Source organism: Phyllobates terribilis, unplaced genomic scaffold, assembly GCF_046119375.1.
Source record: "Phyllobates terribilis strain yellow unplaced genomic scaffold, ASM4611937v1 Scaffold_7__3_contigs__length_470593459, whole genome shotgun sequence".
NCBI classification, from domain to species: domain Eukaryota; kingdom Metazoa; phylum Chordata; class Amphibia; order Anura; family Dendrobatidae; genus Phyllobates; species Phyllobates terribilis.
The window spans coordinates 159,570,675-159,595,772 of NW_027362767.1; the positions used below are offsets into that span (position 1 = coordinate 159,570,675).

Below are 25,098 nucleotides of genomic sequence, written 5' to 3' on the forward strand. Positions count from 1 at the left end.
TAAGAGACAGAAGGATCGGCACAAGCCTCATACACAGAAGATCTATGGCTGGTTCTCCAAGATGTTTGGAACAACCTCCCTGCAGAGTTACTTCCAAAACCGTGTGTACAAGTGACCGAGAATAAGTGCTGAGGCAGCTATGCCCAGATGCTACCAAGGTTCTTCTTAAGGATGCTTTAACATAAATGTAAATGTTAGGTTATGTTCACATCGCATTTGAGCCTATGGTCAGTGGATCCATCAGGGCTTTTTGTCTGAATAAGGAGACTCGGGCGTATGCACTGATGGTGCCATTGACTATAATGATGCAGACAGAGTCACAGTGTTGGACATAATTTTTGGATGTATGCGCCTGTCTGAAAAAGGCTCCAAGACTCAGTAGACCACATCTTGGAGTTGGCCTTCAATAGGTATATATGACCACAAATTATGTCAAGCAGAGCGCACAGTGACTCCGTCTGCATCATTACAGTCATTGGCCTCATGAGTGTATTCGCCCAAATCCCATTTTCTAGAGCTTCAAACATAACGTCACACAAAGCCACTGACAGTAGGCTTGATGTGAACATAACCTTACCTGTCATTATACATGTGGTGGCCTGGTGATCGACAACCAACATGAACCGATAGGACAGTTGAAACCGCAGAAGAAGGGAGAACTCTAGAGGCCATGTACAACATATTATTATGGGCCGCATATGGTCATGTTATAGGTACATCCATTACCCTTTTACATAAGCTTTACATTTAGGAGATTCACGGGCTGCAAGCCTATGCACTTAGGTTCATGTCTGGCTAATTTAAGATGGAGGCTCAAAGCAGAATACTTATCCGATTCTGTGCCAGCCAAAAAGGAGGGAAATGAACAGTTCTAAAGGAGAATACTTTGGGCCTTATATACCAAAGTATCTTCTAGTAACCAATCAGAGCACAATTTGTATTCCCTAAATTGCTCTTGCAAAATAAAAGCTGGCATCTGATTGGTTTCTTTAGGTGACAAGGGCTATTTTACTGTTCGTTTTCATTAATAAGACCTCATGTCTTGTCAGTGTTTGCGTGTACCCCACATTTCTACTATAATAAGACACATTACTAGAATATATTCTAGATAGCTTTAATACATTAGGCAGAAACATTTCAAGTAAAAAGTAATGCAATAATAAGAGAACATTTACAGTAGAAACGATTTTAAGGACTCAAATAAATTATTCTATTCAGCTAAATATTACAATTCCTCTAATAGTGAATCAGAAACATTTTACTGAATTTCAAGGAATCTGTAAATCTCCACGATGGCCACGACACAGAAGTGCTCCAGTGTTGGTAATCTGGTGCCGCGTGCCAAACGCCGTTCAGATTTGCCAATCCGCAGGCGTTAAACCACCAGCCTGCACCATATTGGTCACTGCAGCTCCTATACTTTATGTCACTACTACCACATAATGGGTGACACTTGTCATGGTAATTATCCCAAGTGCTGAAATAGCTGCCATGCTGGTTGCTCCCGGGAATGTCTGGAAATCCAAGGAAAGCATCACCTACAATGGAAAATAGAGAAAATGTTCTACGTCTTTCTTTAACAATTTTTTTTATGGTTTTGCACTTTTTATGGATTTGTTCTGAATCCGCTCACCTGCTGTACCCGAATAATTTGCTGCTGACAATTTATAGAATTTGTTAGCCTCTCCTATGCTAAAGGATCTGTATTCTGCGTAGGCTTCATTCCCATCAAAGTCCCCCAGACTGATGTGCAGTTTGCAGCGTCTTTGTGTCTGGTGGGTCAGGGCATACATGTTCTTGAGTCCAAGCCAATGTTCACCTTTAAGAAGAAAAAAAGTCAATTACATAGAGGAAAGAAATTGTAAACAGTAGTGATACAATAAGTAACTGGCAACAGCAGAAAATCTCCACTAAAGGGCTGTTTCTAGTAAAAGATCAACTTTTTCCACTTATAAAAAAATAAATTTTATGCCCATAAATAATCCTAAATACAAAATTGATGAAACCCTTTTGTCTCTGCATGAAAACCCTTTAAGTGATTCCCATATAGTTGTTAACGTTTTCCTCCATTCTGATGCCCACTTTACCTTGAAGTCTTCCGAATCCGTTCTCATACTCTATCCATGTTGCATAAAAGTCTAAATGATCTTCTCCATTGTGGTTTTGGATAAGAGTCCAGCCGCCACTTCCAGACATTTCACAGTAAACCTAAACGGGGAGAATAAAGATCATAAATGTAAATCTTAGAATAATGAATCAAAAATGACATTTCAAATTATTTCTACCTTAACGATACATAGAAAATTGTACGTTTACTGAAGATTTCTAAGTTTGTGGCCCATTGACGGTCACCATTTTACCATACTCCAAGGTGGGGTCTAACTCTAGGATGGAAAATTTCCAAATTTGTCCCCCAACCATGTTCTTAGACTAAGAGCCAGAGGAGCATGCACTCCACTCCATAGAAAACCAGGCCATTATGCTGAATGAGTACAAGAAGCTGTTTACAGAGGATCTGTCACCAGGTCAAAAGGGCCAAATTTTTCTCCTATTTTATTCCAATTTTACGCCGAGTATTCAGCTTTTTGTTTAAAAAAAAATCTGCCAAACATATCCAGAGATTTGGTCTTTTTATTTAGTGGTAATTTTTAGGGTCTTTACCAAGGGGACAAAGCTTCATAAATAGACGCCCCAGGGGATCCATTCCCACACCTGCTCGCTGCTTACAATCTACAAGGAAATAGTGGGACACAATAGGTGAGAAGTGCTTGTTATTTCAGGTCCAGCCATTATAATGAATAGGGATGTTCATATAAAGCTGCATGATCCGGTCATCAGACCGTATGTTCAAGTGCAATAATCAAGTGCAGTTATCATGTGCATGGAGGGTGTGGAGACAGATGAATAGGAGGGAGCAGATTCTGAATAATATTTAGAAGGAGGGAAGGGGGGAGAGTTGGGTTACAGAGTTCAGGTGATAGATTTGTCTAAAGAGATGGGTTTTTAAAGCACGCTTAAAAACGTGGGGGCTAGGAATCAGTCAGATCATCTGGGGTAGTGCATTCCAGAGAACTGGTGCAGCATGAGACAAGTCTTGGAGATGGAGGTGCACTAAAGAAATTTGCTCTTATCTCTTGATCAATAATGTGGATTAAATCTAAAAAAAATCATGAATAGTATGGGGGCAGAGGGATTAAAAAAAGAACAAAAGCACAAAAGCTGCCTACTTTTGACATGGTGACAGATCCTCTTAAAAATGCTCTATTTCATCTCTATGTAGAAAGACGATGAAAACTACTCCTGTCGTCCAGACCAAAATGGTCATTTTGGACACCTTTGCTCATAGCAATTGGGGCGGGATCCAAAGGTCTGTAGTAGATTGTAAATGAAAATAATGTCATTTTGGGCTCATCCCTTAAAAAAAAAATTTTTAGAAAAAATTTAAATTAAAATAATAATGAAAATAAAAATATCATTGGATATAGGCGCTGAAATTTTAAGAGTAAAAGTCCTTCTCATTTTAACCTTGAAAAAACAGCCAGGATTATTTTTACCGTCTCACCTGAAAACCAAATTGGGCATTTCTCGGTTTGATCATGTATATTCCACTGGTAGCGGTATGATTCCTTTCCCATATATTAGAGCAGTCATATCCTACCGAAAGTAAGAAATGAAATACAATGTGTTAAAAAAGAGACAAATTATCAACTTATGAAAATACAATAACTGATGTCAATTCATTATATTCTATATACTCTATATATATTTTTACAATCTCTACACTTGAAAACTAAATTTAAAAAATTTGTAGATTTTGACTATCTTACCTTGAGCCACTGGAGACTGAGCCTGAAAGCAAAAAAAACATTATTATTATTTAAAACATTTTAGAAGCATCACTTACTGTATATAAAAAATATAATTAAAAAATGTATGTTTTTGAATTCACCCAACAGGATAAGACTTGGTTTTAGTGGATTCCCGCCAATCTTTTTGAGGTGATTGCGTTCTTTTAGTCTATTTGCACTACTCTAGTGCCCTAACATTTCACCTATTACAGGACATTTGATACGACCATGAATCATCAGCATCCAATGAAAGTGAGAAGAGCAACAGTGCTCATGATTGACTATTGCTGCCCAATAATACGGGGCTCTTCAGCGACCCAGTTCTCAGGATCATAACGGCCATGTCGGTCGGAGCCCAACGATTGAAGAGCTGTTCCCTATCCTATGAAAATACCTCTTTAAGCATTGCCTCTTCATATATACATGTATATTCATACTACTGATGTATTTTCCTTTGTCCCATTTATAAACCAGTTTTTTACCTAATTTGCTATAATAAAACTTTTCAATTAAAGAGTTATAGCATTTTTATTTACTAAATCTAAAGGATTTAATTTTCTTAAATTCTATATTTCTTAAAAATTACAATTCATTAAATCTTTAAAAAAAAATTAAAATAAAATTGCTTTCAATTTCCTATGATATTTCAAAAAAATCAAGGTACTCACCTGTGATACAGTTAGGAGGCAATAATTGCTTACTAAAAAGAGACACATGAATATGTTTATGGCCGCCATGGTTCTATTCCTAAAAAAGGTAAAAATGCAAGTTAATTTGAATAATGATAAAAATTCTCAAAATATAAGGCACATCAGATTTTTTAGAAATTAGACAATTTGTAAAAAGTGTAACATGCATTACTTAATAGAGAGTTTAGTAAGAAAGACAATTCTTCTTGCAATTCTAACTCAAAGAAGCCAAAGTCCAGATCACCTACAACTGAGCCGAGTACAATGAACTTCTCATCACTTCCGTCCCTTTTTATAGCCCAAAGTAGAAGGTGGAGTCAAAAACTTGCAAATCCGGTGGCAGAAACTTCATTATCGCTCTTATTTATCACACAATTAGGACATTAACATTTTAGTTTCTCACTTCTGTAGGCTTTGATATCTCAGTGAATTTAAGGTTTCATTTTGTTTCTAAATGTTATTTTATTTTTATTATATCTAAAAAATAACTAATCTAAAAAGAGTTTGATAATTACAAATTAAAATATACAATGTATATAATATAGGTTTAACCCCTTCTGGATGTGGCCAGTTTTAGTTTTTTCCTCCCCATCTTCCCAGACCCATAACTTTTTTATTTTCCCGTCCACATAGCCATATGACGGCTTGTCTTTTGCAGGACGAGTTGTAATTTTGAATAACACATTGATTTTACCACATAATGTACTGGAAAACGGGAAAAAAATGTAAGTGCTGTGAAATTGTGAAAAAAACACAATTCTGACATAGTTTTCAGGAAATAGTTTTAACGACGTACATTGTCTGTTAAAAATGATCAAGATATATGATTCTACTCATAGGTACAATTACAGTGATACCAAACATGCCCAGGTTTTTCAATATTTTAGTGGTAAAAAGAAGTATGCAGAAAAAAATATGGGGGGGGGGTTGGGGTGTTGTGTCGTCATTTTCCGAGACCCATAAAGTTTTTATTTCTCAGTCAATGGAGCAATGTGATGGCTTATTTTTTTGCAGGGTGAGATTAAGTTTTTATTGATACCATTTTGGGATAGATTTGACATTTTGATCGCCTGTTACAGCATTTTTTCGAATATTGCAGCTTCATAAAAAACTTAATTTTGGCGTTGTTTAATTTTTTCTGTTTACAGTGTTTACCAATCGGGTTAATTATTTTTATATTTTGATAGATCGGACTTTTTTGGATGTGGCGATACCACATACAGTACAGACCAAAAGTTTGGACACACCTTCTCATTTAAAGATTTTTCTGTATTTTCATAACTATGAAAATCGTACATTCACACTGAAGGCATCAAAACTATGAATTAACACATCTGGAATTATATACTTAATAAAAAAGTGTGAAACAACTGAAAATATGTCTTATATCCTAGGTTCTTCAAAGTAGCCACCTTTTGCTTTGATGACTGCTTTGCACATTCTTGCCATTCTCTTGATGAGCTTCAAGAGGTAGTCACTGGAAATGGTTTTCCAACAATCTTGAAGGAGTTCCCAGAGATGCTTAGCACTTGTTGGCCCTTTTGCCTTCACTGTGCGGTCCAGCTCACCCCAAACCATCTCGATTGGGTTCAGGTCTGGTGACTGTGGAGGCCCGGTCATCTAGCGTAGCACCCCATCACTCTCCTACTTGGTCAAATAGCCCTTACACAGCCTGGAGGTGTGTTTGGGGTCATTGTCCTGTTGAAAAATAAATGATGGTCCAACTAAACGCAAACCGGATGGAATAGCATGCCGCTGCAAGATGCTGTGGTAGCCATACTGGTTCAGTATGCCTTCAGTCTTGAATAAATCCCCAACAGTGTCACCAGCAAAGCACCCCCACACCATCACACCTCCTCCTCCATGATTAACGGTGGGAACCAGGCATGTAGAGTCCATCCGTTCACCTTTTCTGCGTCGCACAAAGACACGGTGGTTGGAACCAAAGATCTCAAATTTGGACTCATCAGACCAAAGCACAGATTTCTACTGGTCTAATGTCCATTCCTTGTGTTCTTTAGCCCAAACAAGTCTCTTCTGCTTGTTGCCTGTCCTTAGCAGTGGTTTCCTAGCAGCTATTTTACCATAAAGGCCTGCTGCACAAAGTCTCCTCTTAACAGTTGTTGTAGAGATGTGTCTGCTGCTAGAACTCTGTGTGGCATTGACCTGGTCTCTAATCTGAGCTGCTGTTAACCTGTGATTTCTGAGGCTGGTGACTCGGATAAACTTATCCTCAGAAGCAGAGGTGACTCTTGGTCTTCCTTTCCTGGGGCGGTCCTCATGTGGGCCAGTTTCTTTGTAGCGCTTGATGGTTTTTGCAACTGCACTTGGGGACACTTTCAAAGTTTGCCCAATTTTGGGCAAATTTCGGACTGACTGACCTTCATTTCTTAAAGTAATGATGGCCACTCGTTTTTCTTTACTTAGCTGCTTTTTTCTTGCCATAATACAAATTCTAACAGTCTATTCAGTAGGACTATCAGCTGTGTATCCACCAGACTTCTGCACAACACAACTGATGGTCCCAACCCCATTTATAAAACAAGAAATCCCACTTATTAAACCTGACAGGGCACACCTGTGAAGTGAAAACCTTTTCCGGTGACTACCTCTTGAAGCTCATCAAGATAATGCCGAGAGTGTGCAATGCAGTCATCAAAGCAAAAGGTGGCTACTTTGAAGAACCTAGAATATAAGACATATTTTCAGTTGTTTCACACTTTTTTGTTACGTATATAATTCCACATGTGTTTATTCATAGTTTTGATGCCTTCAGTGTGAATGTACAATTTTCATAGTCAAGAAAATACAGAAAAATCTTTAAATGAGAAGGTGTGTCCAAACTTTTGGTCTGTACTGTATGTGTATTTCTTTTTTAAATGTTTTATTATCTTTATTTTATTGGGTAAAAGTTGTTGATTTGAACTTTTTTTTTTAGATTTTTTAAAATGTATTTTTTTACTTTTCACTGTACTTGTTAGAGCCCTTAAGGGGACTTACACCTGCGATTGTCGGATCGCTTGTGCCATTTACAGCGATACCTCAGGTTGGGTTTCAAGGGCGTTCTGTAATGACAAGCACGGAGGTCTTCAACAGACCCTCAGCTGCCTTTTTCTTTCCAACTTTTTGTCAGCCCTCTACTGTTCAGTAAAATGGTGACCGCAACTGGACAACATTTTGCTGAATTCACATGTAGATAATTGCAAAATATCTGTATTCTCCGGCATGCATATTTTCACAAAATTTGAGTACAATTAAATTTTACAAGAATAAATTCTCTCACCTCTTGTGACATGTTTGAAATTTATTCAACAAATAATTTAATAACAAAAATATTGAGGACACTTGCCAAATTGACTCATTGTGAAGCAGCTCAAGTTGCATTTCGAGGATTATACTTTTTCTGCAGGCAGGAGGGTGCCGGCATAGCAGGTGTAACCATGAGATCAGGAGTGAGGAAACAGCTCCAACCTGGTGCACAACTAGAATAGGTGCAGGGGTTGCAATTGCACCCAGGCCCTGGAACCTAGAGGGTCTAAAAATGTCCCTTCGGGCCACATGAAAAGACCATTACTATTAAAGGCTTGCAATAGCTGGAGGCCCCGTTGGTGTTTTTCCATTGGGGCACATGACTTTCAGGTTACGCCACTGGCTCCAACAATGGAGACCATTGCAGAAGAAACTCTGATCTGCAAGGATCAGGACTCATACCTTTTATACGCAGAAAGTGCAGTGTCCATTTCTGACTCCAGTGCTTTTTGGCCATATTTGAGTGAGCCCCTACTGCCATTAAAAAAGCAATTTATTATGCGCTGAGGTCTCCTGTTGCCAAAGCATAATGAGCCAATGTGTCAGGAAGTCAATAAAAACAACAAAAAAATCATACTGAACTAGCCCTTCACCAGTCCCTATCGGCACAGCTCAGTGCCAGCCCCCAGCTACCTTCTTAAGGCACCCACTCTGGAAGTTTTGTCTTCACACTACCCAAGTGCTTTCGGCAGCGGCTTAGCCTTGATGTATGATATGTCAGAACGTGCGCCGAAGTCAAGCTGCCACCAGAAGCGCAGGAAAAAAGGAAAGCAGAGACTGTTGTTAAAATGGTTTTTAACTCCCATCTAATTTATTTAGCATTTTTTTACATTGTCTTTAGTTCTCCAAAAGTTCAATGTTGAGTGTCTAAAACTCCCAAGAACATCTAAATGAAAACATTTTTCTTGTGGATAATAACAGCCCGTCTAGTCTTGTTTTGTGTCCGAAAAAATAAACTTGAAAGTTGAATGAAAGACAATGAGCCTTTCATAATGGGATGAAACTAAAGCAAACACAACACACAATGCAGACTGGAAAAACGACTTTGTGGAATATTCACTGCACATTCTCAACTTTCACCTGGAAAATCTTGATTTAAAAAGTTGTGCATTTAACAAGAGAACATCATACATTACTTATCAAACTATACAATCCATATACCCATTTTGGTTTTTGGTAGAACAAGTTTTTTTTTTTGTTTTGTTTTAAGTCAAATATAAATAAAAATGGTATAACTGAAAACGTCATCTTGTCCCGCAAAAAAAAAAGCTGCAATACAGCTCCATCAGTAGAAAAATAAAAAACGTATACATCTCAGAATTAAGCGATCCAAAAATAATTCTACTTTCTATAAAATTTTATTGTGTAAAAGTGACAAAACATTAAAAAAATATATATGAATGTGGTATCGCTGTAATCATACTGACACAAAGAATAAAGCCACATGGCAAATTTCTGTTTTTTAAAAATGTCAACTCGTCCCACAAAAAATAAGCCCTCATATGACTCTGTCGGCAGAAATATGGAAAAATGATAGCTCTCAAAATATAGTGATGCGAAAAATTTTTTTTTTGCAAAAAAGGTGTCTTTTAGTGTGTGACAGCAGCCAAACAGAAAAACCCGATATAAATCTGGTATCACTGTAATCGCACCGACCCGAGGAATAAAGTCGTCTAATCACTTATAACGCACGAGGAACGACGTAAAAAATAAACTCTAGGTTTAGGGTTGTGCTAGGGTTAGGGTTCTGCTAGTGTTAGGGTTGGGTTAGGGTTGTGTTAGAGTTGTGTTAGGGTAAGGGTTGTGCTAGGGTTTGGATTGTGCTAGGGTTAGGGTTGTGCTAGGGTTAGGGATGTGATAGGGTTAGGGTTGTGCTAGGGTTAGGGTTGTGCTAGGGCTATGTTTGTATTACAGTTGGGGTTAGGATTGTGCTAGAGTGGGTTGTATTAGGGTTGGGGTTAGGGTTGTGTTGATGTTGGGATTTTTTCAAAGGAAAAAAAAAATTGTCAGCAAATGACGACAATATGGCAACTAGTGTTGAGCGCAAGTGCTCGCTACTTGAGTTTGCATCGGGTGCTCGGTTATGCACCGAGTATCAGGGGTGCTCGAGTGACATGCTCGAGTCTCCGCCCCATATGCTTTGTGGCTGTTATACAGCCAAAAAGCATGCGGGGATTGCCTGCCATGTTATTTTGGGTGTCTACCAACTGTGAAACATGCAGGGCGGGGACTCGAGCATGTCACTCGATCACCTGCGATACTTGGTGAATACCCGAGTACCCGCCGCAAACTCAAGTAGCGAGCACTTGCGCTCAAAACTAATGATAACTTATTCAAAATGACGACCTATTGTTATCAAATTCTGTGTCGTACCTCTGGGTTCAAAATGTTCACCATACCCTTTGATAAAATCCTTGAGGGGTCTAGTTTCCAAAATGGGGTCACTTGGGGGGGGTGGGTTCCACTGTTTCGGTGCATCAGGGGCTCTCCAAACACAACATGGCGTCGGCTCTCGATTCCAACCAATTTTGCATTCAAAAAGTCGCACAGTGCTCCTTCCATTCTGAACATTGCCGTGCGCCCAAACTGTGTTTTTTCCCCACATATGGGGTTTTGGCATACTCAGGAGAAATTGCACAACAAACTGCATTGTGCAATTTCTCTTGTTACTGTGACGCCCGTGGCAGCAGCAGATGGTACTACTCCCCACAGGCAGAGCAGGGCCTCAGGGCAGAGGAGACAGGAGGATGGGAATTGTAGTGGGAGCTGTGGTGCGGTGTCGTGCGGTGCCGCGTTGCAATAAGAAACCGGAGGCCATAGGGCTATTCTTCCAAGCTTTACTCACGGTAGAATGTACAGCCGCAAGGCTTCTCCCTGCTGCTCACGGCACGCTGCGGCCACCAGGATCGGGGTCGACAACCTCCGAGTAGTTCAGGTGCTTTGGTCAGGACCCCGCACCAGAGTGTTCCTAGACTTTTCCCACTAGGTCCTCTCCTGTCCGTTTGTGGTACGTGTACTAAGGCCGGGTCTCCCTCTGGACTATGCACAGAACAAGGGTACAGGTGGCAACTCCGCTCCGTCCGTTACCCGGTGGGATCCACTGAGCCTCCGGGCTTCTCCAACTAAGACTTAAAGTGACAGAGTCAGATAACGGTGGCCGGTACCCCTTTTGCAGCAGGAGTCCCTCTGGCTAGGCCAGAATAGTGAGGACAGGTGGTGTATACCGCTCCGTCTGCATCCCCCTGGGATTCTTTTGCCTGCGGAGCTTTACTTCTCCGCTCCGCTCCAGGCCTTCTTGGGTAGGGACCTTGACTGGGTAGAGACAGCCGTTAACTCTAGCCCGCTCATCGCCTCAAGGCCAGAGCACTAGGACCGTGTCCCCATCAACAGCAGGTTCACACAGAAAGCCACGTTCAGTGATGAAGATCACAATTAAAGACCATAAGCCCAAGATGGCTGTTTATTAAATATGAATTTTTGTTGTGTAACCTAAATGTGCGTCCTCCACCCTCACCTACTACCAGGTCCCCCTATCTTTTGGTTCCCCCCATCTCCTCTTATCCCGGCTGGGGCAGTACCCTGGTGCCTATAAGCCCCCCTCAGGTGGGAGAGGTGTAGTGTTGGATGCAGAGGTGGGGTCCTGACCGTTACACCATCCTTACCTTGAAGAAGAGATACCACACCTCATTAAAGAGATGCAGTACCCCTGTGGCGATCGAACCCTCAGGGGCGCCACATTCCCCCCTGGAGAAACACAGCACGTCCGCGGGCTGCAATGAGAGCAAAACCTGGTACAGACTTTTTATATTTTTGGCGTAACAATTCAACAATCTTCCCATTATGCGAGGCACTTTTTCTTAAACGATGCAAACTTTAAATAGTACAAAAATATACACAAGTATAAAAACATCACAGAGACATAATGCATATAGACAGACTAATTAAAGTGCAGTATGAAAGAGTCAGTTTCAGAAGCAAGAGGGACCTGTCCCAAACCCTCAACGTAGGCCCTGGGGTGGCTGCAGGGCATGAAGATCCCGAGTTGGACATCCAGGAGAGCCACGCCAGACAGGTTTTTCTTCTGAGGTCTGAGGTAGAAGTAATATCTACTAAGGTTCTGTCACTCGAATAATGATGGAGAGTCAATTGATGTGTTTCAAACAGGTGGATGCTTTATTAGATTCTCCAAGTTAGAGGTAGCTCAAACAGGTGCCCAACGTTTCAACCCCACCGGGGTTTTCATCAGGGGCTTCAAAGGAGCTTGAAATTGGAGCATAGACATAAATACATATATGAGTATTAGTAAAACAAAAAATACACATGAAAACATATCAAAAAGTAGTGTGTCCCTGTCGGGAAAAAAGGAAACAACGAAGGAACAAAAGGGAGAGAAATGTACCGTAATACCAGGTTGGACCCTACTTAATCAACAAAAGGAAAGAACTGGAGGGGAACCGGGACTAAGATAGTGATGGCAGTACCTATGTGGTAGAATCCACAGCGTTCCGTGGGATCCTGGAAAATAACGTGGTATAAACCGGCCTCTTAGGTGCAATTAGCTAGAACAGAAGGGGAATATTAGAATCCACTTCATACCCCAAGGACAGCCATAAGATGGAGACAATTGAAATAATGGGAGTAATAGCGGCTAACCTTACACCAATACGATATGGGAGAATTCCCGAGATTCGGAGAGATGGGGTTTATGTCCTAGCTTTATGTGATCCGTGTACCTGTGAAACATATACATGTACATATAGACATATACACACATGTAAAGAAATACATATATAAATATCCATACGTCCACACACATATGTACTAAAAAGTGGTACTGGAAATACATGGGTAAATAAGTTTTGGGGAGCTGTATGGACAGAGTCTAGGAGGAAGAGGAAAGTGGACTATCAAAGAGAGCGGCACATACCTGCGGACAAAAAAGGTATCCCTTCAGATAGGGGTACACAGTAAGGTGGTGTATACCTAATATGGTGCTTGGTCCTATTGAAGGAGGTAAGTATTAGTGTCAGGCTAAACATTCTAGTTGGTGCCCTACTAGAAGGGTGTTCCGACCTGGGGATGGCTGTATACCAGGGGACCAGTGGATAGTAGTCAGGGTAAAGGTAAGCGTACCTGTAAAGGGGAAAAAAAGAGACCAAAGGATAGGTCTTATGTGGGTAGTGGTAGCGGATGTAGAGACTAACCCAAAGGACATTGGTGAGTCAGTGTCCAGGGCACATACCTGGATAAGGTCTACTGGTCTTCTGGGTCCTGTAGCGGTGGTGGTGTAGTGTTGTGTGCAGTGATATCGCTTAAATAGCGATGTGACATAGTACACTTCCTGTTTCCGGTTATCGGGGGTACAACATCCGGTCCGTGGAACGCAACTTCCGGTTGCGTGGAACGCACCAACGCGCATGCGCATTGTGCGTTATGGTGTGTTGGAACGCAAAATGCGTTCCACCGCCGATAATAATGAATAGAGGGCAAATGTGGGGGTCAAAATGCCCGCAAGTAAAATCATTATTATGTAGATGTACATAGGGAGCAAAAAAAGGGGGGATATAATGGAAAAAGGAAGAAGGAGAAAGGGGGAAAAAGGGACAAAAAAGACAATACTAAAAGGAGGGGAAAAAAGGATAATACATACAGAAGAGGAAAAAAAGGAAGAAAGAAAGAAGAAAAGAGAGGACAAGTGAAATCCATATTGCGGATAATAAAAAGGGGGAAGAGGACTGTAAATAAGTGGCTCAAGAATGGAAGAAGGGAGAAGACAATATGGGTGAGAGAGTAAACTTGTATCAAATATATAATGGACATTTGTCACGAGGTCAAGAGACCTTGGATACATACAGACCATATAATAAATACAATAGGCTCAGTGGGAAGGATACATCAATCAGATGTGAAGAGTCTGAAACAAGATAATATCAACAAAGTGTAAGATATAGCACATTGAAAAGATCGACATAATATCCCACAGATCAGGGCACAGACAGTAATCATAGTATACAACACAATATTAGGCCTGAATCTCATATTCTCTATTCAACCCATGGGGTTCTAATGTTTTTAGGGTAAAGATCCAGTAGGCCTCTCTTTCTTTGAGTTTCTTGATCCTATCACCTCCCCTTCTGCCGGGTGGGACATGGTCAATGACCTGGAAGCGGAGTTGCGCAATAGAGTGTTGATGAGTAAGAAAATGATTGGGAACTGGTAACAGATTGTATTTACACCGAATCGTAGATTTATGTTTACTGATGCGGTCCCGGATATGCTGGGTGGTCTCTCCAACGTATCCCAGACCGCACGGGCACTTAATCAAGTACACCACAAAGGATGAGTCACATGTAAAATATCCTCTAATCGGGAACCTTCTGCCTGACAAGGGATGAGTGAATGAACTGCCTCTAGTAATGTTAGAACATTGTCTACATCCCAAGCATGGGAAATTGCCCAAGCGAGGCGTCGTCAATGTTGTTTGGCGCATTGTGGTTTGAAGGCTGCCAATGTCGGCCCGTACTAACCTGTCTCTTAAGTTGGGAGGTCGTTTGTTGCATATCATGACCGGCTGTTGGAAATCTGTTATGCCTGGGTATGATCTGCTCAATAGCGGCCAGTGGACCTTGAGGATATCCCGAATAAGGGTCTGGTACGGATGATAAGTGTTAACAAACACCATGCGGTTGGTTATAGGTGTGCGTGGTCGTGGATCAAGTAATGGGAAAGCTGTGGAAAATGGATATCCCCTATTAACAAATTTGTGTCCCATTTCTATGTGGCGCCTAGTCCGTAGTAGGGGATCAGACACTATACGCTTAACCCTGCATTGTTGTGAAATGGGAAGGGAGTTCTTAACATGTCGGGGATGGCAACTGGTGTAATGTAAGAGGCTATTGCGATCTGTGGGTTTGACGAAAAGATCAGTGGAGAAATGTCCACTGCTATCCAAAATGACAGTGACATCGAGGAAATGGATTCGATGTACATCGAAATGGGCATCTGATTTTTTGTCACATCTTCAACATCTGAGTGCCATTTCCCCTGGATGCATTCTGGTCACTTTAGATGTAAACAGTTTGTATACATCCATCGATCACGATCTCAGCCTTGAGGCACTGAAATGGTTCCTTGATAGATACAGTAACTATCCTGAATCACGTAGAGATCTCTGTGTAGATCTTTCACATACCATTTTACACAATAACTTTTTTCTTTTTGGAGACAAATTTTACTTACAGAAACGGGGAACGGCCATGGGGTCCAACATGGCCCCTCCATATGCCAACATCTTTATGGCCCATTTCGAGGAACAATATGTACCTTTGGACAAATTTCCAAAGATCATAACATGGAAACGTTACATAGACGACGTCTTTACAATCTGGAACGGTAATGACCATGAACTGGAAGAATTTGTTATTTATCTCAACAATTGCACACCCCAAATCTCGTTCACAATGAACCATGATGTACATCGAATCCATTTCCTCGATGTCACTGTCATTTTGGATAGCAGTGGACATTTCTCCACTGATCTTTTCGTCAAACCCACAGATCGCAATAGCCTCTTACATTACACCAGTTGCCATCCCCGACATGTTAAGAACTCCCTTCCCATTTCACAACAATGCAGGGTTAAGCGTATAGTGTCTGATCCCCTACTACGGACTAGGCGCCACATAGAAATGGGACACAAATTTGTTAATAGGGGATATCCATTTTCCACAGCTTTCCCATCACTTGATCCACGACCACGCACACCTATAACCAACCGCATGGTGTTTGTTAACACTTATCATCCGTACCAGACCCTTATTCGGGATATCCTCAAGGTCCACTGGCCGCTATTGAGCAGATCATACCCAGGCATAACAGATTTCCAACAGCCGGTCATGATATGCAACAAACGACCTCCCAACTTAAGAGACAGGTTAGTACGGGCCGACATTGGCAGCCTTCAAACCACAATGCGCCAAACAACATTGACGACGCCTCGCTTGGGCAATTTCCCATGCTTGGGATGTAGACAATGTTCTAACATTACTAGAGGCAGTTCATTCACTCATCCCTTGTCAGGCAGAAGGTTCCCGATTAGAGGATATTTTACATGTGACTCATCCTTTGTGGTGTACTTGATTAAGTGCCCGTGCGGTCTGGGATACGTTGGAGAGACCACCCAGCATATCCGGGACCGCATCAGTAAACATAAATCTACGATTCGGTGTAAATACAATCTGTTACCAGTTCCCAATCATTTTCTTACTCATCAACACTCTATTGCACAACTCCGCTTCCAGGTCATTGACCATGTCCCACCCGGCAGAAGGGGAGGTGATAGGATCAAGAAACTCAAAGAAAGAGAGGTCTACTGGATCTTTACCCTAAAAACATTAGAACCCCATGGGTTGAATAGAGAATATGAGATTCAGGCCTAATATTGTGTTGTATACTATGATTACTGTCTGTGCCCTGATCTGTGGGATATTATGTCGATCTTTTCAATGTGCTATATCTTACACTTTGTTAATATTATCTTGTTTCAGACTCTTCACATCTGATTGATGTATCCTTCCCACTGAGCCTATTGTATTTATTATATGGTCTGTATGTATCCAAGGTCTCTTGACCTCGTGACAAATGTCCATTATATATTTGATACAAGTTTACTCTCTCACCCATATTGTCTTCTCCCTTCTTCCATTCTTGAGCCACTTATTTACAGTCCTCTTCCCCCTTTTTATTATCCGCAATATGGATTTCACTTGTCCTCTCTTTTCTTCTTTCTTTCTTCCTTTTTTTCCTCTTCTGTATGTATTATCCTTTTTTCCCCTCCTTTTAGTATTGTCTTTTTTGTCCCTTTTTCCCCCTTTCTCCTTCTTCCTTTTTCCATTATATCCCCCCTTTTTTTGCTCCCTATGTACATCTACATAATAATGATTTTACTTGCGGGCATTTTGACCCCCACATTTGCCCTCTATTCATTATTATCGGCGGTGGAACGCATTTTGCGTTCCAACACACCATAACGCACAATGCGCATGCGCGTTGGTGCGTTCCACGCAACCGGAAGTTGCGTTCCACGGACCGGATGTTGTACCCCCGATAACCGGAAACAGGAAGTGTACTATGTCACATCGCTATTTAAGCGATATCACTGCACACAACACTACACCACCACCGCTACAGGACCCAGAAGACCAGTAGACCTTATCCAGGTATGTGCCCTGGACACTGACTCACCAATGTCCTTTGGGTTAGTCTCTACATCCGCTACCACTACCCACATAAGACCTATCCTTTGGTCTCTTTTTTTCCCCTTTACAGGTACGCTTACCTTTACCCTGACTACTATCCACTGGTCCCCTGGTATACAGCCATCCCCAGGTCGGTACACCCTTCTAGTAGGGCACCAACTAGAATGTTTAGCCTGACACTAATACTTACCTCCTTCAATAGGACCAAGCACCATATTAGGTATACACCACCTTACTGTGTACCCCTATCTGAAGGGATACCTTTTTCGTCCGCAGGTATGTGCCGCTCTCTTTGATAGTCCACTTTCCTCTTCCTCCTAGACTCTGTCCATACAGCTCCCCAAAACTTATTTACCCATGTATTTCCAGTACCACTTTTTAGTACATATGTGTGTGGACGAATGGATATTTATATATGTATTTCTTTACATGTGTGTATATGTCTATATGTACATGTATATGTTTCACAGGTACACGGATCACATAAAGCTAGGACATAAACCCCATCTCTCCGAATCTCGGGAATTCTCCCATATCGTATTGGTGTAAGGTTAGCCGCTATTACTCCCATTATTTCAATTGTCTCCATCTTATGGCTGTCCTTGGGGTATGAAGTGGATTCTAATATTCCCCTTCTGTTCTAGCTAATTGCACCTAAGAGGCCGGTTTATACCACGTTATTTTCCAGGATCCCACGGAACGCTGTGGATTCTACCACATAGGTACTGCCATCACTATCTTAGTCCCGGTTCCCCTCCAGTTCTTTCCTTTTGTTGATTAAGTAGGGTCCAACCTGGTATTACGGTACATTTCTCTCCCTTTTGTTCCTTCGTTGTTTCCTTTTTTCCCGACAGGGACACACTACTTTTTGATATGTTTTCATGTGTATTTTTTGTTTTACTAATACTCATATATGTATTTATGTCTATGCTCCAATTTCAAGCTCCTTTGAAGCCCCTGATGAAAACCCCGGTGGGGTTGAAACGTTGGGCACCTGTTTGAGCTACCTCTAACTTGGAGAATCTAATAAAGCATCCACCTGTTTGAAACACATCAATTGACTCTCCATCATTATTCGAGTGACAGAACCTTAGTAGATATTATTCAGTCTTGTTGAGTTCCTGTCACCTTCACTCCATTGGTTGAGCCTGGACTTTATATATTGTGCTGTGAGGTAGAAGTAAAGCGGTTTCGTATAAAACCAATAGGGAGCACCTAAATAGATGCAAACTATTTACAAGAAGTAAAAGAGTCTGTCTACTGCCAGTCCGCAGGGACAATTGTCCCTTTAAACCGGGAGAAAAACATTATCAAAACATAAACAGTTTAACTGAAAAGGTTACAGCCGCCGGGGCCCTTACTCCATACGTCCCCACCGGGGAAAAGGTTCATTCCTCCCAATGGAGGCTGACCGGTCCTCCACTGTCGAGCGCAAGGTGGCGTCACTCCTGGACACTTTGTGCACATCCAGGGCGTACCACCCCCGCACCCCGTGGTGGCGGGTGTACGAAACAAAGTCACCTGGGAAGAAATTCCCGCCAGGGTGTCCCTTCTTTAGTCGCGGCTCGACGTCCCGCCGGCTGACAAAGACGTCGTGCTCAAACTGGGAACTCCTAATGAAGCCCCATCCCGCCTCCTGGTGGAAGCGGACAATCTACCCTTCCTCCCGGGGGCTTGGACAGGCTGCCTCCTCCTGGCGGGCCTTGGATTTTGCGGCCTTGGTGCGCACTTAATGGCGCTCTCAGCGAACCTTCCTCTGCCGTTGCTCCCGGTCAAGCTGGAGGATTTGCTGCCTACACAGTTCGCTCCTCCTCCGCGCTTCAGCCCGTGTCTCCCGGGGGAAGCCCATCAGGTCCCCCCCCTGGTTGTCCCAGGTCAACTCCTCAGCCGCCGGCAAGGTGACTGGAGGTGCGGGTAGCGGTGACAGCAGGGGTTGCTGCAGGTCCTCGGGGAGTGCGGACCAGTCCGGGTTGGGGTCGGTGGATTCCATAGCAGGCACAGGTTCCTCCAAGACGGGAGACGGGAGGCAATGCAGACCTCCGGCGATGGCGGAGGCTTCCAGCTCCGGGGCAAAGACTTGCTCCCAAGTTACCACGCCAGGTAGCAGGTACTCCGTCATCAGATCCAGGAGGGGCACGGTGGGCTCAGCAGCCGGGACGGGGGTATCACTCTTACCTGATCCTGGGCTGCACGCAACTTCCGTTGCTTCTTCTGCCTGAGTTGCTGCTCCTTGGCGGCGGGCCCGGATCCTCTGCAGCATCTCTCTCCGCCACGCGGCGGACGCCGCATGCTGGGCCTCAGCTACCCATCGGGCAAGCTCCGGGGTTTCCCTACGAAGGAATTCTGCTTCCCCCGGGGTCAGGATCATGCCTCCCTCCTCTCCGACGGGAGTAGGACCTGGGCCGGGTTCGGAAGGCTCCGGTAGACTTACCTCAGCAGCGTCAATGACTGCTCCTGAGTATGGTGAGTCTTGGACTGTTATGGCCGCACCTAGTGGTTTTCCTCGTTCCCTCCTCTTTTCGGGGTGGCTTCAGGGCGGTAGGCTGACAGGCCCCCCTCCGGACATTTAAGTGGAAAACGACAGTCTGAGGTATAAAGGCGCGCAGTACCCGGTAGCAATGGGCAATCCTCTTCCGTTGCTGCGGGCACGCAATCCTGCCGACTACACCAACTTGTGTGATGCCCGGGTGGAGGAGAGAGAGAGATGGATGATAATAATGCGTCCGAGTCGGTGGGACTAGGGGACTCCTCTCCTTCCCCTCCCCCACTCGCTAGCCCACCCTGAGAGTTGGGGTACTCGGAAGCCGGGCCACTGTGCAGGGTGGATGTAGTCGCGGGCTAGGCCCGGTCCTTGCCCAGGGTTGTCACATTAAAAAGTTAAGTGCTAGGAGGGACGGTGACAGTGATTCGAGTGGTGTTAAAGACTACGCCTTCTGTGGTTTCTGGTGATCCTCCACCAATGCTGCGTTCAGTCCTCTGAGGCGGGATGTAGTAGCAGCAGCAGATGGTACTACTCCCCACAGGCGGAACAGGGCCTCAGGGCAGAGGAGACAGGAAGATGGGAATTGTAGTGGGAGCTGTGGTGCGGTGTCGTGCGGTGCCGCGTTGCAATAAGAAACCGGAGGCCATAGGTCTATTCTTCCTAGCTTTACTCACGGTAGAATGTACAGCCGCAAGGCTTCTCCCTGCTCCTCACGGCGCGCTGCGGCCACCAGGACCAGAGGTCGACAACCTCCGAGTAGTTCAGGTGCTTTGGTCAGGACCCCGCACCAGAGTGTTCCTAGACTTTTCCCACTAGGTCCTCTCCTGTCCGTGTGTGGTACGTGTACTAAGGCTGGGTCTCCCTCTGGACTATGCACAGAACAAGGGTACAGGTGGCAACTCCGCTCCGTCCGTTACCCGGTGGGATCCACTGAGCCTCCGGGCTTCTCCGACTAAGACTTAAAGTGACAGAGTCAGATATCGGTGGCCGGTACCCCTTTTGCAGCAGGAGTCCCTCTGGCTAGGCCAGAATAGTGAGAACAGGTGGCGTATACCGCTCCGTCTGCATCCCCCTGGGATCCTTTTGCCTGCGGAGCTTTACTCCTCCGCTCCACTCCAGGCCATCTTGGGTAGGGACCTTGACCGGGTAGAGACAGCCATTAACTATAGCCCGCTACTCGCCTCAAAGCCAGAGCACGAGGACCGTGTCCCCAACAACTGCAGGTTCACACAGAAAGCCACGTTCAGTGATGAAGATCACAATCAAAGACCATAATCCCAAGATGGCTGTTTATTAAATATGAATTTTTGTGGTGTAACCTAAATGTGCATCCTCCACCCTCACCTACTACCAGGTTCCCCGTATCTTTTGGTTCCCCCCCATCTCCTCTTATCCCGGCTGGGGCAGCACCCTGGTGCCTATAAGCCCCCCTCAGGTGGGAGAGGTGTAGTGTTGGTTGCAGAGGTGGGGTCCTGACAGTTACACCATCCTTACCTCGAAGGAGAGATACCACACCTCATTAAAGAGATGCAGTACCCCTGTGGCGATCGAACCCTCAGGGGCGCCACATTGCCATTAAGAAAATGCAAAAACATTTTTTGGGGAAAAATATGAAAATTTTATTTTTACTGCTGAATGTTATAAACTTCTGTGAAGCACCTGGGGTTCAAGGTGCTCACTATACATCTAGATAAGTTCCCTGAGGGGTCTAGTTTCCAATACAGTGTCACTGTTCAGGCACATCAGAGGCTCCCCAAACGCAACATGGCATCCGCTAATTATTCAAGCAAATTTTACATTCAAAAAGTCAAATGGCGCTCCTTCCCTTGCGAACCCTGCCGTGCCCCCAAACAGTGGTTTTCTCCCACATATGGGGTATCGGCTTACTCAGGAGAAATTGCACAACAAATTTTGGGGTCCATTTTTTCCTGTTACCATTGCAAAAATAAAAAAAATTTGGTCTAAAATAACATTTTTGTGAAAAAAAATAAATGTTCATTTTTTTCTTCCACATTCCAAAAATTCCTGTGAAGCACCTGAAGGGTTAATAAACTTCTTGAATGTGGTTTTGAGCACCTTGAGGGATGCAGTTTTTAGAATAGTGTCACATTTGGATATTTTCTATCATGAAGGTCCCTCAAAGTCACTTCAAATGCGATGTGGTCCCTAAAAAATGGTTCTGTAAATTTTGTTGGAAAAATGAGAAATTGCTGGTCAACTTTTAAGCCTTATAACTTCCTAAGCAAAAAAATTTGGTTCCAAAATTGTGCTGTTGTAAAGTAGACATGTGGGAAATGTTATGTATTAACTATTTTTGTGACATATCTCTCTGATTTAAGGGCATAAAAATTAAAATTTTGAAAACTGCTAAATTTTTTTGCCAAATTTCTGATTTTTTCACAAATAAACGCAAGTCATATCGAACATTTTTTACCACTATCATGAAGTACAATATGTCACGAAAAAACAATCTCAGAATCAATGGGATCCTTTGAAGCGTTCCAGAGTTATTACCTCGTAAAGTGACAGTGGTCAGAATTGTAAAAATTGGCCCTGTCATTAACGTGCAAACCAACTTCGGGGGTAAAGGGATTAAAAAGCAAAAATATCTGCTAGAGCCACGTTATTAAACAAGCAGTTTGGATACCCATTGCCATGTTTTTTGAGCACACTTACTTAGACATTACTAAGGCTGCATTTGTTGTGGGGACAGCATCTGCAGCAGTGACTGCAAGGACAACCCCCTGATGACATCTCGTTTGACATTCCCCAGTGCATGATGGGAGAATCAAACAAAACATCATCAGATGGGAAAAAGAAAAAAAAACATAGTAGAAACTTTTTAACTGAAGCTTTTCAGAAAAGCAATTTTTTTATATTAATTAGATTATCATATTAAATTCCTCACCTACTACCAGGTTCCCCGTATCTTTTGGTTCCCCCCCATCTCCTCTTATCCCGGCTGGGGCAGCACCCTGGTGCCTATAAGCCCCCCTCAGGTGGGAGAGGTGTAGTGTTGGTTGCAGAGGTGGGGTCCTGACAGTTACACCATCCTTACCTCGAAGGAGAGATACCACACCTCATTAAAGAGATGCAGTACCCCTGTGGCGATCGAACCCTCAGGGGCGCCACATTGCCATTATGAAAATGCAAAAACATTTTTTGAGGAAAAATATGAAAATTTTATTTTTACTGCTGAATGTTATAAACTTCTGTGAAGCACCTGGGGTTCAAGGTGCTCACTATACATCTAGATAAGTTCCCTGAGGGGTCTAGTTTCCAATACAGTGTCACTGTTCAGGCACATCAGAGGCTCCCCAAACGCAACATGGCATCCGCTAATTATTCAAGCAAATTTTACATTCAAAACGTCAAATGGCGCTCCTTCCCTTGCGAACCCTGCCGTACCCCCAAACAGTGGTTTTCTCCCACATATGGGGTATCGGCTTACTCAGGAGAAATTGCACAACAAATTTTGGGGTCCATTTTTTCCTGTTACCATTGCAAAAATAAAAAAAATTTGGTCTAAAATAACATTTTTGTGAAAAAAAATAAATGTTCATTTTTTTCTTCCACATTCCAAAAATTCCTGTGAAGCACCTGAAGGGTTAATAAACTTCTTGAATGTGGTTTTGAGCACCTTGAGGGATGCAGTTTTTAGAATAGTGTCACATTTGGGTATTTTCTATCATGAAGGTCCCTCAAAGTCACTTCAAATGCGATGTGGTCCCTAAAAAATGGTTCTGTAAATTTTGTTGGAAAAATGAGAAATTGCTGGTCAACTTTTAAGCCTTATAACTTCCTAAGCAAAAAAATTTGGTTCCAAAATTGTGCTGTTGTAAAGTAGACATGTGGGAAATGTTATGTATTAACTATTTTTGTGACATATCTCTCTGATTTAAGGGCATAAAAATTAAAATTTTGAAAACTGCTAAAATTTTTTGCCAAATTTCTGATTTTTTCACAAATAAACGCAAGTCATATCGAACATTTTTTACCACTATCATGAAGTACAATATGTCACGAAAAAACAGTCTCAGAATCAATGGGATCCTTTGAAGCGTTCCAGAGTTATTACCTCATAAAGTGACAATGGTCAGAATTGTAAAAATTGGCCCTGTCATTAACGTGCAAACCAACTTCGGGGGTAAAGGGATTAAAAAGCAAAAATATCTGCTAGAGCCACGTTATTAAACAAGCAGTTTGGATACCCATTGCCATGTTTTTTGAGCACACTTACTTTGACATTACTAAGGCTGCATTTGTTGTGGGGACAGCAGCTGCAGCAGTGACTGCAAGGCCAACCCCCTGATGACATCTCGTTTGACATTCCCCAGTGCATGATGGGAGAATCAAACAAAACGTCATCAGATGGGAAAAAAAAAACATAGTAGAAACTTTTTAACTGAAGTTTTTCAGAAAAGTAAATTTTTTATATTAGATTATCATATTAAATTCCGTTAGGTTTTGGACAACCTCATTAATTTATTTTCAATATAACATTTTTATAATGTTTTTCACAGTTGAAAGTTATATTTTTTATTATGCAATTTTTTATTCACTAAGATAATGTCACTAGTTTCTCCAATGTTCCTCTCAACTTAGTATTCTTCCATGCCTAAAACTACCCAAAACTATAAAATCTGAAAGTTTCTGTTTTGGACAATGGCATCCCGTTTTGTTTTGTCTCTGACACCACAAACTTGAAAAGCTGAACCTTTGAAAGCAACACAAAACTAAAACCAACACAATATACCAAACAAACTGGAAAAGCCATTATGCAGAATATTCAGGGCACATCTTAAACCTCATTTCCTATGGAAAATCTTGATTTCCTAATTTGGTTATTTAACAGGAGACTTTTGCCCACAACAGTGACCATGACGTAAATCACCAAAACACCCATATTGTTTTTGGCAGAATTTTTGTTTTACCCTCAGAATATTGAAATGGTTAAATCTGTATTTATGACAGTTGAAATTATTACAATGATATGAAAAAAAAGTAATTGCTCCCTTCCCAGATGTCACCTGTTAGTGCTTAAGGGTTCCCGTACACATTAGAAAAATTTCACTCAAAAATTCTTGGTATTTGCCATTCTTCAAGATGGGCAGACAATTCATTAGTATGCATACACTTGCCATTTGAGATACCATCACCACCAATACTGTTCACAAAGTTTATGGTGGAAGTAGTGGTGTTTTTGAAACTTCCGGTTAATGCAATCATTCCTTATCGAGATGTACTTTTGTTCTAACAGCAAATTGTTCCTTTTTCCTCAAAAAAAGATATTAGAAGGAGTGAATCGTTTCCTCAAAATATAAGATTGATCCTAAACTTAAAAATATCTGCTTCCTTCCCACAGAAAAGAGAGAAACGAATCTCTAGTAGGGAGAAAAGATGTTCGTTCCACCAGAAAATCCATGTTCATCCTCCTACATTCTGTATTCCATCAGTAACTTGGTATCCTTTCTACTTGAATCCTTTAAAACTCAAGTTCTTCAACCTGGAAC

The 25,098-nt window shown here is 42.4% G+C and overlaps 1 protein-coding gene across 1 annotated transcript; it reads right to left on the bottom strand.

Moving 5' to 3' along the window:
• Positions 1 to 1,236: 1,236 nt before the first annotated feature.
• On the bottom strand, positions 1,237 to 14,618 carry LOC141155413 (fibrinogen-like protein 1). Its single transcript, XM_073642280.1, has 9 exons — positions 14,374 to 14,618; positions 12,920 to 12,979; positions 12,505 to 12,579; positions 4,517 to 4,595; positions 3,828 to 3,849; positions 3,563 to 3,654; positions 2,088 to 2,208; positions 1,634 to 1,819; positions 1,237 to 1,538 (listed from the first exon to the last, which is right to left on the bottom strand). The coding sequence occupies exons 1-9, from the start codon at positions 14,616 to 14,618 to the stop codon at positions 1,237 to 1,239; spliced, it is 1,182 nt and encodes a 393-aa protein (XP_073498381.1).
• Positions 14,619 to 25,098: the final 10,480 nt, after the last annotated feature.